Raw genomic sequence first — 15,594 nt, 5'->3', positions numbered from 1 at the left:
ATCAAGCACACATTTGGACCACAGTGCAGTAAAAACAGAAATCAATAGCAAGATCTCTCAAAACCACACAATTACATGGAAATTTTAAAACTTACTCCTGAATAACTTCTGGGTGAACAATGAAATCAAGGCAGAAATCAAAAAATTATTTGAAATTAATGAAAAGAGAGACATAACATAAATCTTTTAGATGCTGCTAACACAGTGATAAGAGGAAAGTTTTTAGTGCTAACCATCTACATCAAGAAGTTAGAAAGTTCTCAAATTGGCTGGGTGTGGTGGCTCATGCCTGTAATCCCAGCTCCTTGAGAGGCCAAGGAGGTCAGATCACTTGAGGTCAGGAGTTCAAGACCAGCCTGGCCAAGATGGTGATACCCTGTCTCTACTAAAAATACAAAAAAAATCAGCTGGGCGTGGTGGTGCATGCCTGTAGTTCCAGCTACTCAGGAGGCTGAGGCAGGAGAATTGCTTGAACCCCAGAAGCAGAGGTTGCAATGAGCCAAGACTGTACCACTGCACCCTAGCCTAGATGAGAGAGTGAGACTCCATCTCAAAAAAAAAAAAAAAAAAAGTTATCAAATTAACAATCTAACATTGCATCTAGAAGAACAAGAATAAAAAGAACAAACTAACCCTGAAGCTAGCAGAGGAAAAGAAATAACTAAAATCAGAGAACTAAGTGAAATTGAGATGCCAAAATCCAAATAGAAGATCAATGGAACCAAAAGATGGTTCTTTGAAAGAATAAACAAGATTGATAGACTGTGGACCAGGCACGGTAGCTCATGCCTGTAATCTCAACACTTTGGGAAGACAAGGTGGGCAGATCACTTCTGGTCAGGAATTTGAGACCACTCTGGCCAACATGGTGAAACTCTGTCTCTACTAAAAATGCCAAAATTAGCCACATGTGGTGGCCTAGGCTTGCAATCCCAGCTGCTTAGGAGGCTGAGGCACGAGAATTGCTTGAACTCTGGAGGTGAAGGCTGCAGTGAGCCGAGATTGCATAACTGCACTACTCCAGCCTGGGAGACACAGCGAGACTCCGTTTCAAAAAAGAAAAAAAACAAAAGGTTGATAGACTGCTAGCTAGATTAACAAAAAAGAGAGAAGATCCAAATTGGCACAATCAGAAATCACAAATATGATATTACAACCAATCCCACAGAAATACAAAAGATTCTCAGAAACAACTACGAACATCTCTATGCATACAAATTAGAAAATCTAGAGGAAATGGATACATTCCTAGAAGCAGTCTCCAAAGACTGAACCAGGAAGGGAGTGAAATAAAAAGTTTTGAAACTGAATCATTAATTTAAAAAAAAAAAACCTCTTAACCAAAAAACATTCTAGACCAGATATATTCACAGCCAAATTCTATAAGACATATGAAGAAGAACTGGTAGCAATCCTACCGAAACTGTTCCATAAATATCAAGGAGGAGGAAATTCTCCCTACTTCTTTGTACAAAGACCAGCATCATCTTGATGTCAAAATCTGGCAATGATGCAACAACAACAAAAAAACTTCAGGCCAATATTTCTGATGCACGTAGATGAGAAAATCTTCAACAAAATACTAGCAAACTAATCCAGCAGCACATCAAAAAGTTAATTCAGTATAATCAACTGGTCTTTATCCCTGGGACACAATGTTGGTTTAACATATGCAAATCAATACATGTGATTCACCACATAAACAGAATTAACAACAAAACCACATAATCATCTCAATAGATGAAGAAAAGGCCTTCAATAAAATTCAACATTCCTTCATGTTAAAAACTCTCCACAAACTAGGTATCTAAGGAACATACCTCAAAAAAAGAGCCACTGTGCTGGGCAGAGTGACTCAGGGCTGTAATCACAGCACTTTGGGAGGCCAAACAAGGAGGATTGCTTCAGACTAGGAAGTTTGAGACCAGCTTGTGCAACAGAGATCTCATCTGATCTCATCAGAATTTAAAAATTAGCCAGAGTTGGTGGTGTGCACCTGTAGTGTCAGCTACTCAGGAGACTGAAGCAGGAGGATCCCTTGAACCCAGGAGTTCAAGGTTGTATTCAACTATGATTGTGCCATTGTGCTCCAGCCTGTGTGACAGAGTAAGATTGTCTCAAAAATAAAAATAATAATAATAATACTAAGAGACATCTATAACAAACCTATAGCCAACATCATACTCAACAGGCAAAAGCTGAAGCATTCTCCTTGATAATTGGAACAAGACAACGATGCCCACTTTCACTACTTCTATTCAACATAGTACTAGAAGTCTTTGCCAGAGGAATTATGCAAGAGAAAGAAACATATGACATCCAAATTAAAAAAAAAAAAAAGTCAAACTATCCCTCTTTGCTGATGATATCATTCTACATCGAGAAAACCCCACAGACTCCACCAGAAGGCTTCTAGAACCAATAAACAAATTCAGTAAAGTTTCAGGGTACAAAATCAATGTATAAAAATCAGTTGCATTTCTATATGCCAATAGCACCCAGACGCAAATCAAGAATGCAAACCCATTTACAATGGCCACAAAAAGAATAAAATACCTAGGAATACAGCTTAACAAGGAGGCGAAAGCTTTCTACAATGAGAATTACAAAACAATGCTCAAAGAAATCAGAGACAACACAAACAAATGGAAACGTTCCATGCCCACAGATAGCAAGAACCAATATCATTAAAATGGTCACACTATCCAAAGCAATTTAGAGGTTCAACACTATTCCTATCAAACTATCAATGTTATTCTTCACAGAATTAGAAAAAAAACTATTCTAAAATTCATATGGAACCAAAAATGAGCCCATATCACCAATACAATCCTAAGCAAAAAAAAAACAAAAAAAAACAAAAAAAAACAAAGCTGCCCAACTTCAAACTGTACCACAAGGCTACTATAACCAAAACAGAATGGCACTGGTACAAAAATAGTCACACATAACAATGAGTACTGGGTACAAAAACAGACTCATGGACAAATGGAACAGGATAAAGAACCTACAAATAAAGTGACACAACTACAAACACCTGATCTTTGACACACTTAACAATAACAAACAATGAGGAAAGGACTTCCTAATCAATCAATGATGCTGGTATAACTGGCTAACCAATATGCAGAAGATTGAAACTGGACCCCCTCCAGTCATCATATGCAAACATTAACTCAAGAAGAATTAAAGACTTTAATGTAACATCTAGAACAATAAAAACCCTAGAAGAAAACCTAGGAAATACCCTTTTTGAGACTAGCCTTGGCAAAGAATTTATGACCAAGTCCTCAAGAGCAACTGTAACAAAAAACAATAGTAACAAGTGGGACCCAATTAAACTAAAGAGCTTGTGCACAGCAAAAGAAACTATAAACAGGGTACACAGACAACCTACAGAATGGGAAAAAATATTTGTCAACTGTACATCCAACAAAGGTCTACTATACAGAATCTATAAGGAATTTAAACAAATCAACAAGCAAAAAATAAATAACCTCATTAAAGAACAGGCAAATGACATGAACAAACATTTCTCAAAAGAAGACATACAAATGGTCAACAAATATATGAAAAAATGCTCATTATCACTAAAAATTAGAGAAATGCAAATCAAAACCACAATTTGATACCATCTCATAACAGAATGGCTATCATTAAAAAGTCAAAAAACAACCATTGCTGGCAAGGTTGCAGAGAAAATAAAATACATATACACTGTTGGTGGGAATGTAAACTAGTCCAGCCACTGTGGAGAACAGTTTGGAGATTCTTCAAAGAACTAAGAGTTGAACTACTATTACTGCACATAGACACATGCGTTCATTTGTTCATTGCAGCACTATTCACAACAGCAAAGACACGGAATCAACAAAGAGGCCCAACAACACAGAACTGGATACAGAAAATGTGGTAGATATACATGATGGAATACTACACAGCCATAAAAAGAATGAAATAATGTCCTTTGCAGCAATGTGGATGCATCTGGAGGCCATCATTCTAAGCAAACTAGGGCAGGCACAGAAAACCAAATAGCACATGTTCTCACTTATAAATGGGAGCTAAACACTGACTACACATGGACACAAAGATGGGAACAAGAGACACTGGGGACTGCTTAAGGGAGAAGGGTGGGAGGAGGAAATAAGTTAGAAGGCTACCTATAGGTTACTATGCTCATTACTTGGGTGATGGGGTCTTTCATACACCAAGCCTCAGTGACACACAATTTACCCATGTAAGAAGCCTGCACATGCACCTCCTTAACCTAAAATAAAAATAGGAAAAAAAAAAAGGAAAAGACTTAAAAGTAGATAGAGAAAAGATACATGACATAAAAAAGATTACTATAGACTATAGATAGTATAGCAGGTAATTAACAAAGAAATGATGTCCTTAAAACACTTAATAAAAAATTTAAAAATCTTTCAATGTAGAAACATACATTCAGAGAAAATATCCTTAAAAAGTAAAAAAAAAATAAATAAAAAATAAAATAAAAAAAATTCTGACAACCCAAAACTAAAACACTTTATCATCAGCTAATCTGAATTAAAAGACACACCATGCAGGAACTTGATCTTTACCAAAGAAAAGAGAGAGGGACAGAAACGGTAAATGTGTAGAAAGACAAAAATATCTTTAAAAATGTTTTTCATTGTTTTAAAAAACCCGTTAAGAGAAAAACAAAATAAACCATGTGTTGTGACCCTTGTAACGAATGTAAAGTATATGACAAAACCAGCATAGAGACAAAACTGGGTACATGAAAGCATAAAATTGTATGGGTCTTAAAATATGCATAAAGTGGTATATATTATTGAAGGTAGAAAGATAGAAGTTAAAGGTACACATCTTAAACCTTACAGCAACCACTTAAAAACAAAAACACAGTCATATAGTGCAGGGTCCAGCCCTACAGGGTCTGTTGGTTTTTTCTCCTCATGTGCAGAGATAAAAGATTGTAGAAATAAAGACACAAGACAAAGAGATAGACGAAAAGACAGCTGGGCCCAGAGGACCACTACCACCAAGGCACACAGACTGGTAGTGGCCCCAAATGCCTAGCTGCACTGTTATTTATTGGATACAAGACAAGGGGGCAGGGTAAGGAGTGTGAGCCATCTCCAATGATAGGTAAGGTCACGCAAGTCATGTGTCCACCAGACAGGGGGCCCTTCCCTGTTTGGCAGCCAAGGCAGAGACAGAGAGAGGACAGCTTACACCATTATTTATTCTATGCATTTCAAAGACTTCTAGTACTTTCACTAATTCTGCTACTGTTATCTAAAAGGCAGAGCCAGGTGTACAGGGTGGAACATGAAAGCGGACCAGGAGCGTGACCACTGAAGCACAGCATCACAGGGAGACGGTCAGGCCTCCGGATGACTGAGGACAGGCCTGACATTAGTCAGGCCTTCCACAAGAGGTGGTGGAGTAGAGTCTTCTCTAACTTCCCCAGGGAAAGGGAAACTCCCTTTCCTGGTCTGTTAAGTAATGGGGTGCCTTCCCCAGGCACTGAGGCTACTGCTAGACCAAGGTCCACTAGGTAACGGTGCCTTCGCAGGCACTGGCGTTACTGCTAGACCAGGGAGCCCTCTAGTGGCCCTGTCCAGGCATAACAGAGGGCTCACACTCTTCTGGTCACTTCTCACTGTGTCCCTTCAGCTCCTATCTCTCTGTATGGCCTGTTTTTTCCTAGGTTACAATTATAAAACAAAAATTATTATAATACTGGAATAAAGAGTAATACTACCAATAATTAATGATATTCATATATAATCATATCTGCAATCTATTTCTAGTATAACTATTCTTATTCTATAGATTTTCTTTATTATATTGGAACAGCTTGTGGCCTCGGTCTCTTGCCTTGGCACCTGGGTGGGTCGCCACCCACAATATAGCTGATAAGCTAATAATGCAGATAACAGAATCATTTAAAAAATGCAATTCATTTAAAAGGAAGTGCTATGATTTGAATGTCCCTCCAAAACTTATGTTGAAATGTAATTGCCATTGTAACAGTGTTAAGAGGTGGGACTTTCAAAGGGTGATTAGATAATGAGTATTTTTCCCTCATGAATAGATTAATGCTGTTATCACAGGAATGGGTTAGTTATCTTGGGAGTGGGATCCTGAAGAAAGATGAAGTTTATCTCCCAGCCTCTCTCTATCTCACATGCTTACTTGCCCTTCCACCATGTTATGATGCAGCAGGAAGGCCCTAGTTAGATACCAAAGCCATGTTATTGTACTTCTGAGCCCCTGGAACTGTGAGAAATAAATTTCTTCTCTTCATAATTACCCAGTCTGTGGTATTCTGTTATAGCAGCAGAAAATGGAGTAAAACAGGAAAGAAAAAGCAAAACAACAACAAAAGAAATAGCAAGATAGTAGAATTAAAACTTTCCATACTGAGTTCCATCACAAGTAAATGGTCTACTAATGCTGAAACTCTATACTCATTAAACAATAACTCCCCAATTCTCTCCTCCCCCAGTCCCTAGAAATCACCATTGTATTCTCTCTATAATTTTTGCTACTCTCAGTACCTCACATAAGTAGAATCACATGGTATTTGTCTTTTTATACCCAGCTTATTTCACTTAGCATAATGCCCTCTGCCACTATAAACATGGGTACACAAATATCTCTTCAAGACCCGTTTTCCATTCTTTTGGGTTTATAGCCATAAGTGGAATTGCTGGATCATATGGTAATTCTATTTTTAATTTTTTGAGGAACTGCCATACTGTTTTCTGTAGCAACTATGCCATTTTATATTCCTACCAAGAGTGCACAAGGCTTAACTCCAATTTTTCCACATCTTCACCAACACTTGTTATTTTCTGGGTTTTCTTGTTTTTTTGTTTTTTACAGTACCCATCGTAATGGCTAATGGCTGTCAGGTAGTATATCTCACTGTATTTGATTTGCATTTTGATTAGTGATATTGAACATTTGTGAATGTGTTTAAAACTACTGTACATCTAAGATGGTTAAGATGGTAAATTTTATCTGTATGTTACCAAAATTTTAGAAATTAGGAAAAAAAGTAATCTATCCTCAATGAAAAACCAGTAATCAGAATCCCCTACCATATAAAAAGCATTATAGACCATGACCAAACGGGATTTATTCCCAAAATACAAGAATGCTTTGACATATAAAAATCAATCAATGTAATGCATTAACAGAATGAAGCAGGGGAAAAACACATGATCATCTCAATTGATGCAGAGGAACCACCTGACAAAACTCAACACACTTTTATAATAAAAATATACAACAAACTAAAAATAGAAAGGAACTACTCAAACCTAATAAAAGCCATATATAAAAAACCCACCACTAACATCATATTCAATAGTGAAGGATTGAAGGCATTTCCTCTAAGATCAAGAACAAGAGAAGGATGTCATTTTCATCACTTCCATTCAACACAGTATTAAAAGTTTTAGCCAGGCTAAATAAGGCAAGAAAAAGAAATAAAGGTATTCAAATTGAGAAGGAAAAATAAAATTAACTCTTCACAGATAACATGACCTTATATGTAGAAAACTCCATTCACACTAAAAAGAAAAAAAAAAAACTGTTAGAATAATAAATTCAATAAAGTTGCAGTATGCAAAATCAACACAGAGAAATCAGTTGTGTTTCTCTACACAAACAATTTAGAACAATATGAAAAGGACTTCCCAGGGTCACGAATTGAAACATTTAATATTGTTGAGGTATCAATACTACCCAAAGTGGTCAATAGAGTCAACATAATCCTTATCAAAATCCCAATGATCTTTTTTTTTTTTTTTTTTGCAGAAATAGAAATCTGTCCTGCCCAAGGTAATTTACAGATTCAATGCCATCCCCATTAAGCTACCAATGACTTTCTTAACAGAATTGGAAAAAACTACTTTAAAGTTGATATGGAACCAAAAAAGAGCCCGTATCGCCAAGACAATCCTAAGCCAAAAGAACAAAGCTGGAGGCATCACACTACCTGACTTCAAACTATACAAGGCTACAGTAACCAAAACAGCATGGTACTGGTACCAAAACAGAGATACAGACCAATGGAACAGAACAGAGCCCTCAGAAATAATACCACACATCTACAACCATCTGATCTTTGACAAACCTGACAAAAACAAGAAATGGGGAAAGGATTCCCTATTTAATAAATGGTGCTGGGAAAACTGGCTAGCCATATGTAGAAAGCTGAAACTGGATCTCTTCCTTACGCCTTATACGAACATTAATTCAGGATGGATTAAAGACTTAAATTTAGACCTAAAACCATAAAAACCCTAGAAGAAAACCTAGGCAATACCATTCAGGACATAGGCATGGGCAAGGACTTCATGACTAAAACACCAAAAGCAATGGGAACAAAAGCCAGAATTGACAAATGATATCTAATTAAACTAAAGAGCTTCTGGCACAGCAAAAGAAACTACCATCAGAGTGAACAGGCAATCTACAGAATGGGAGAAAATTTTTACAATCTACTCATCTGACAAAGGGCTAATATCCAGAATCTACAAAGAACTTAAACAAATTTACAAGAAAAAAATCAAACGACCCCATCAAAAAGTGGGCAAAGGATATGAACAGACACTTCTCAAAAGAAGACATTTATGCAGCCAACAGACACATGAAAAAATGCTCATCACTGGCCAGCCATCAGAGAAATGCAAATCAAAACCACAATGAAATACCATCTCACACCAGTTAGAATGGCAATCATTAAAAAGTCAGGAAACAACAGGTGCCAGAGAGGATGTGGAGAAATAGGAATGCTTTTACACTGTTGGTGGGAATGTAAACTAGTTCAACCAGTGTGGAAAACAGTGTGGCGATTCCTCAAGGATCTAGAACTAGAAATACCATTTGACCCAGCAATCCCATTATTGGGTATATACCCAAAGGATTATAAATCATGCTGCTATAAGGACACATGCACATGTATGTTTATTGCAGCACTATTCACAATAGCAAAGACTTGGAGCCAACCCAAATGTCCATCAATGATAGACTGGATTAAGAAAATGTGGCACATATACACCATGGAATACTATGCAGCCATAAAAAAGGATGAGTTCATGTCTTTTACAGGGACATGGATGAAGCTGGAAACCATCATTCTGAGCAAACTATTGCAAGGACAGAAAACCAAACATCGCATGTTCTCACTCAGAGGTGGGAACTGAACAATGAGAACACATGGACACAGGGTGGAGAACATCACACAGTGGGGCCTGCCGGCGGGTGGGGGAAGGGGGGAAGGATAGCATTAGGAGATATACCTAATGTAAATGATGAGTTAATGGGTGCAGCACACCAACATGACACATGTATACATAAGTAACAAACCTGCACATTGTGTACATGTACCCTAGAACTTAAAGTAAAATTAAAAAAAAGAAAAATCTATCCTAAAATTCATATGGAATCTCAATGCTGAATAGCCAAAACAATCTTGAAAAAGGTCTCACTTTCCAAATATGAAACTTAATAAAAAGTTACAGTAATCGAAACAGTGTGGCATAAAGATAGACATTTAGACCAGTGAAACAGAACAGGTAACCTAGAAATAAATTTGTTAATATATGGCCAAATAATTTTTTATGAGGGTGACAAGATCATTCATTAAGAACACTATTTCCAAAAAGTAGTGCTGGGAAAACTGGATATTCACATGCAAAAGTATGACTGGGTTTTTTACTAATACAAAAATTAACTCAAAATGGATCAAAGACCTAAGCATAAAAGCTACACCTATAACAACTCTTCAACAATTCTGTGCATCAAAAGACACTATCAACACAGTGAAAAAGCAACACATGGGATGGGAAAAATATTTGCAAAACATATTATCTTAGTAGGGACTGATATCCAGAATCTATAAATAACTCATACAACAACAACAACAAAAACAACCAACCTGATTAAAAAAGGGCAAAGGACGTGAATAGAAATTTCCCCAAAGAAGATATACGAATGGCCAATAAGCACACAAAAGGATTCTCAGTATTACTAAGCATTAGGGAAATACAAATCAAAACTATAATGAAGGCTGGGCACGGTGGCTCACACCTATAATCCCAGCACTTTTAGAGGCTGAGGCCAGCAGATCACCTGAGGTCAGGAGTTGGAGACCAGCCTGGCCAACTCAGTGAAACCCCATCTCTACTAAAAATACAAAAATTATCTGGGTGTGGTGGTGCACACCTGTAATCCCAGCTACTCGGGAGGCTGAGACAGGAGCATCGCTTGAACCTGGGAGGCAGAGGTTGCATAAGCCGAAATCGCGCCATTGTACTCCAACCTGGGCAACGCTCCATATCAAAAAAAGAAAAAAAAAAAAAAAAAAAAAAAGCAACTACAATGATATTCTATTTTACCCATGTTAGAATGGCTACTATCAAAAAGACACAAAATATCAACCGTTGGTGAGGATGTAAAAAACTAGAACCCTTATACAATTCTGGTGGAAATGAGTGTAAAGTAAATATAAAACAGTATGGCAATTCTTCAAAAAATTAAAAATACAATTATATGGTCCAGCAATCCCATTTCTAGATCACACAAAAGAATTGAAAGCTGGGCCTCAAAGAGGTATTTGTGTACCCATGTTCATAACAGCATTATTCGTAAGAGTTAAAAAGTGAAAACAACCTTAATGTCCATTGATGGATAACTGAACAAAAGATGGTATAGATATACAATAGAGTACTATCCAACCTTAAAAAGGAAGGGAATTCTGACACATGCTGCAACATAGATGAACACTGAAAATACTCTGCTAAGTGAAATAAGCCAGGCACAAAAAAGATACATACTGTATAATTCCACACATATGAGTTACTTAGTCAAATTCAGAGACAGAAAGTAGAATGGTGGTTGCCCGAGACTGAGAGGAGGAAGGAATGCAGAGTTACTGTTTAAGGGGTACAGAGTTTAAGTTTGGGAAGATGAAAAAGTTAGGGAGGTGGATGTTGGTAACAACTGTGCAACAATGTAAATGTTCTTAATGCCACTGAAATTTACACTTAAGTTTTATGTTAAGTTAAAAATGTTAAAGTTAAGTTAATGTTAAGTTAAAAATGTTAAATTTTATGTTATGTATACTTTGCCACAATAAAAAAAATTTTTTTAATCTATAGTTTGGGGGCACTAAAACTTATAAAACTGTAGCATTTTGTAAATTACATCTGGTACCAACTTGCTACAGTTACAATGCCTGCATATAGTTTACTGAAGGTTTAGTGCTTCTTCACTTCCAACATTAGCTTTATGGTTTATAATTTCTATGTATATCACTGCCAGCTGCTCAAGTAACTGCACTTTCCCTGTTTCCTACATTGCTGTGGCTACCAAATCAAAAACTATAAAACCAAAAAGAACTATAATCATATCAAAATGTTTTTAAATGATTTTAAATGTAAATTTTTATCACTCTCTAATAAGAAATACTAATGTGGCTTGCAGGAAGTTAAGTGCAGAGACATATAATTAAACATTTCAAGGGCAACTATCAAACTACTACTAAACTCTGTGTGCGTGTGTGTGTGTGTGTGTGTGTGTGTGTTGGTGAGAAGGTTCCTACGAATGTTTACAGTTGTTAGCAAAGTGGTCCTGGCTATGGGACTGGGTTGTGAGAAAATTATATAAGGTATTAGACTTGAGAACATTTTACCACACTTTAAAAAATCTCTACTGATCAAAAAAATACAATTATATCAGCATACGAAAAGATCACATGAAATGGGTGAAGTTTCTCAAGGAAATTCAAAGTTCACAAACTTGGCTGTTTATGTAAAACTATAAAGCTACTTCTGAATTACTTTTTTGTGACATTTTCAATTAAACAATGCAGTTGTGGAACATTACTTTATATTGCATAGTACAGCAGCCCAAGTCACAGCACATTCATATCATAAGAAATTAGTACTAAGGAATAAAAATGTGCCTAATGTCCTTATCTATTTACCTCCCAAACACAGGCGCTTTCCAACTAAGAAAACAGGAGAAAATTGTATCATAAAATACCAAAAGCTTGAAATATTGCTTAGGCCCTTGGCTGACTTTACAAAACGGGCAAGATTTGAGGGTGTCACAAGAATACATTTCAGCTCAAGGAGTAATTAGTTTTACAATTCATTCATTCCACAAATATTTTTATGTGCTTTGTAATTCATTTATACCAGGAGTATTTTTTATGATGCCTATTACATGTAAAGTTCAGTGCTACCGCTTTGGAGATCGCGAAAAGGCTGCTCTGGTATAATAGGGAAAAAATGGTCTTGGATTGTGCTCAGATCCATCACCTGTCTAATCATAAAGTAAGTTATTTAACAGCCCTTATAAAAACTACAAGGAGGATAACATGAGATACAGATGCAAGACCCCAACACCGTATCTACACATCTAACAAATACATGCAGAACTTAAGAAAGATGATACAAACACAAATTCTGGCCTCAAAAGCATACTATCTGTTAAAGGAGATGAGAAATGAACATAATTTTACTGCTAGGTAAAAAGCAATACACTGTTAAAAATAATAAAATGCTTAAAGAATTCAATAAGGAAACAAGTACTTCACCTTGAGAAGAAGCAATCATTTGATCTGGGTCTAAAAGCACAGGGATGATTTGGCTATGCGGGGATCAGGAGAGAAAAAACAAGATGAATAACGTAAAAGTGGAAAAACGTTTTATTAAAAATGTATAACTGAGGAAATCATAGAGAATCAAAGAAAGAAGAAGCAACTCCATTTGGCTACAACAAGATCTACGTGGAAGAATTTAGAAAGTTGAAAATTAAATGTAAACGAACTAGGGCTAGATTATAAATGGCATTCAATCTCAAATTAAGGCATTTGAAATAAAAGCATCTCAACTATGCTGAAGGAAGAAAACCTGGTGAAAGTACATAAAATAAATTAGAAGATAGAGAAAGGATATGTGGATAGACAGTCAAAAGGCTACTACAGCAGTCCAGGCAACAGATACTAAAGACCTAAACTACAGTAATTATAAGAACCGAAGAGCAAGGAAGTGATATGAGATTTGACGGCAATGGATCAACAGAAATGGTTGTTGGAAGCAAAGTAGAGGAACGATTACAAGAAAACCTACATGATTGTAAGGATGAAGATATTGTTAATATAAATGAGGAAAAATATCAACTAATGAGACTAGGAAGTCAAGCACAACAAGAACTCCATTATAGTGAAATTCTAACTTACTTTTACTTGCACATATGTGTGTCTGTAGATAAGACAGGTATATATATATTTATATATATGCACACTTTTGTTTTTTGCAGAAAGAATTATACACAAACTGTACATAGCTTATAACTGGTATCTTGACAGTTTTGTAACTTGTCAGGAAAGAATGTCTAAACACAAGGAATAAAATGTAACAAATACTGAAAAAGTATATCTACTTTAGAGAAACAATATGCTTAGACAAAGATAGTTTCTCTAAAGATAATCATGTTCCATTCTATTCAACTCTGACACAAAGAACTAATTTTACTCATTTTTGAAAGAGCTCTTTAATGCAACAAAAAAGAGTGTAATGTTTCAAAAGTTCAAGCCATAGTTTACACTTACTCTCTGTAACTCCCATTTCTCAATAAGGTGTTCCACTTCACCACCAAGAACTGTGGTGTTAGAGTCATTCAAGAGCAGGAATCCATTTTTTATGTCAACAATGCCTGAGAGCTTAACTTTAGTTCCAGGTGGTGTGTTCAGGCTAAAGCAAAGAGAAAAGTGTTAAAGACATATTGAAGCTGAGAACACATGGACACAGAGAGGGGAATGACACACACTGGGGCCTGTCCAGGGGTAGGGTAGTGGGAGGGAGAGCATTAGGAAAAATAGCTAATGCATGCTGGGCTTAATAGCTAGGTGACGGGTTGATAGGTACAGAAAACCACCATGGCACATATTACCTATGTAACAAATCTGTACATCCTACATATGTACATTGAAACTTAAAAAAAAAAAAAAAATTGACGCTCTTTCCCAAAACTGGAATTCAGTCTCATATTGTGACCTAATCAGGTTCTTCAAAATGAACTAACACCAAAACTAATTTTTCAGGAGGCTGACTATATCATATGAATACACCACCAGAGAGGAAGTTAGAAGACCAGGAACAAGATTTTATTTTATTTTTTTTAAAAAAAGACAGAGCCTCCCACTGTTGCCCAAGCTCCTCAAGTGCAGTGGGCAGTGGCACAATCTCGGCTCACTGAAACCTCTGTCTCCCGGGTTCAAGTGATTCTCCTGTCTCAGCCTCTCGAGTAGCTGGGATTATAGGCATGCACCACCATGACCAGCTATTTTTTGTATTTTTAGGAGAGACAGGGTTTCACTATGTTGGCCAGGCTGGTCTCCAACTCACGACCTCAGGTGATCCACCCGCCTCAGCCTCCCAAAGTGCTATAGGATCATAGGCATGAACCACTGCATCTGGCCAAGATTGTCATTTTCTATCTCAATGACAAAGAAATGAGCTTTAGTTTTCACTTGCAAAAGAAAAAAAAAAAGGTGGACAATAACCACATGTCACTAACTTGTGATAAAGACATGATAAATAGAATAAAAATATAAAATACTTTTTCAATTATGCTATGCTATATAAGATTTGACATTTTTTCCTCTGAGCTTTAGCTGTGCACAGCAAAAAATACTGTTTGTTTGTTACAAAGTTGAATTTCAATACAGAAGATCTCTAATGAGTAATAAACCTAAAAATTTAACATCTATATGAGCCATAGTGATTCATACAAAATGCTTTTTTTGTTATCCATCAAGTCGAAAATCAAATGAAAGTTATTTATGCACTAATTTTAAAAGGATTTTTATATGCTAATTTTTAAGCTATTTATACACTAACTTTAAAAGAACATTTCTATAGTAGGCTAATAGTATCAAATTTAGGGCAAACATTACACCATGACTTGTCTTATAGAAAACCAGAGACAAAATGTTTACCCTCTGAACCCTTTGGCAAAGGAAAACAGGGAAAGAAATCTATTTTGTCACTTAGGTCTGTTCTAAAATAAAAGCATATACTCTAAGCCCCACCCATCTCTTCTCACATACAGCAAGAAGTACTGCAAATAGTAATTCTAAGGTAAATACTTAGGATAAATTAGAAAATTATTCTGAAATGGCTTTGCATTGTTCACATCTTAAAATCTCATAAAATTCACCACATGCTAATATATTCAAAGGCCAATCAGTGAAAATGCTAACATCACCGGCCTTTTTTAGAGAAAAATAATTAATAAAATAATTATTAACAAGAAGAAATAAAGGATGTCTGATTTTAAAGTTTCAAAGAGCGCATAAAGAGTAAGGTAGATTACATATTAAAAATTATTCTGTACATCTTGTATATATACAGTTTTTATACATCAATGCTATCTCAATAAAGCCATTAAAATTTATTTTGAGGGCCCCAAGCTCAATCATTTTTAGTGATCAATCACAATTGACAAAATGAATGGTCATAAACAGCCTTGCCTAACCTAACCTAAGTAGAGAGTTCTGTGGTGGTAAATGTA

General features: G+C 36.1%; 1 protein-coding gene across 11 annotated transcripts in view; it reads right to left on the bottom strand.

Moving 5' to 3' along the window:
* Window positions 1–15,594, bottom strand: part of TDRD3 (tudor domain containing 3) — a 244,140-nt gene that overhangs the window by 108,224 nt on the left and 120,322 nt on the right. For all 11 annotated transcript variants that reach the window (XR_002518401.2, XR_002518402.2, XM_017951284.2 and 8 more), the window contains one exon: window positions 13,631–13,772. Coding sequence is in view for 9 of the 11 variants with exons in the window: in XM_017951284.2 (XP_017806773.1) it covers window positions 13,631–13,772 (142 nt within the window). In the remaining 2 variants the exon portion in view is untranslated. The remainder of the gene's footprint in view (window positions 1–13,630; window positions 13,773–15,594) is intronic.

The sequence above is a fragment of the Papio anubis genome, chromosome 15, assembly GCF_008728515.1.
Source record: "Papio anubis isolate 15944 chromosome 15, Panubis1.0, whole genome shotgun sequence".
Lineage (NCBI taxonomy): Eukaryota > Metazoa > Chordata > Mammalia > Primates > Cercopithecidae > Papio > Papio anubis.
Note: the sequence above shows the minus strand (reverse complement) of the source record. Positions and strands in the feature narration are given on the sequence as shown.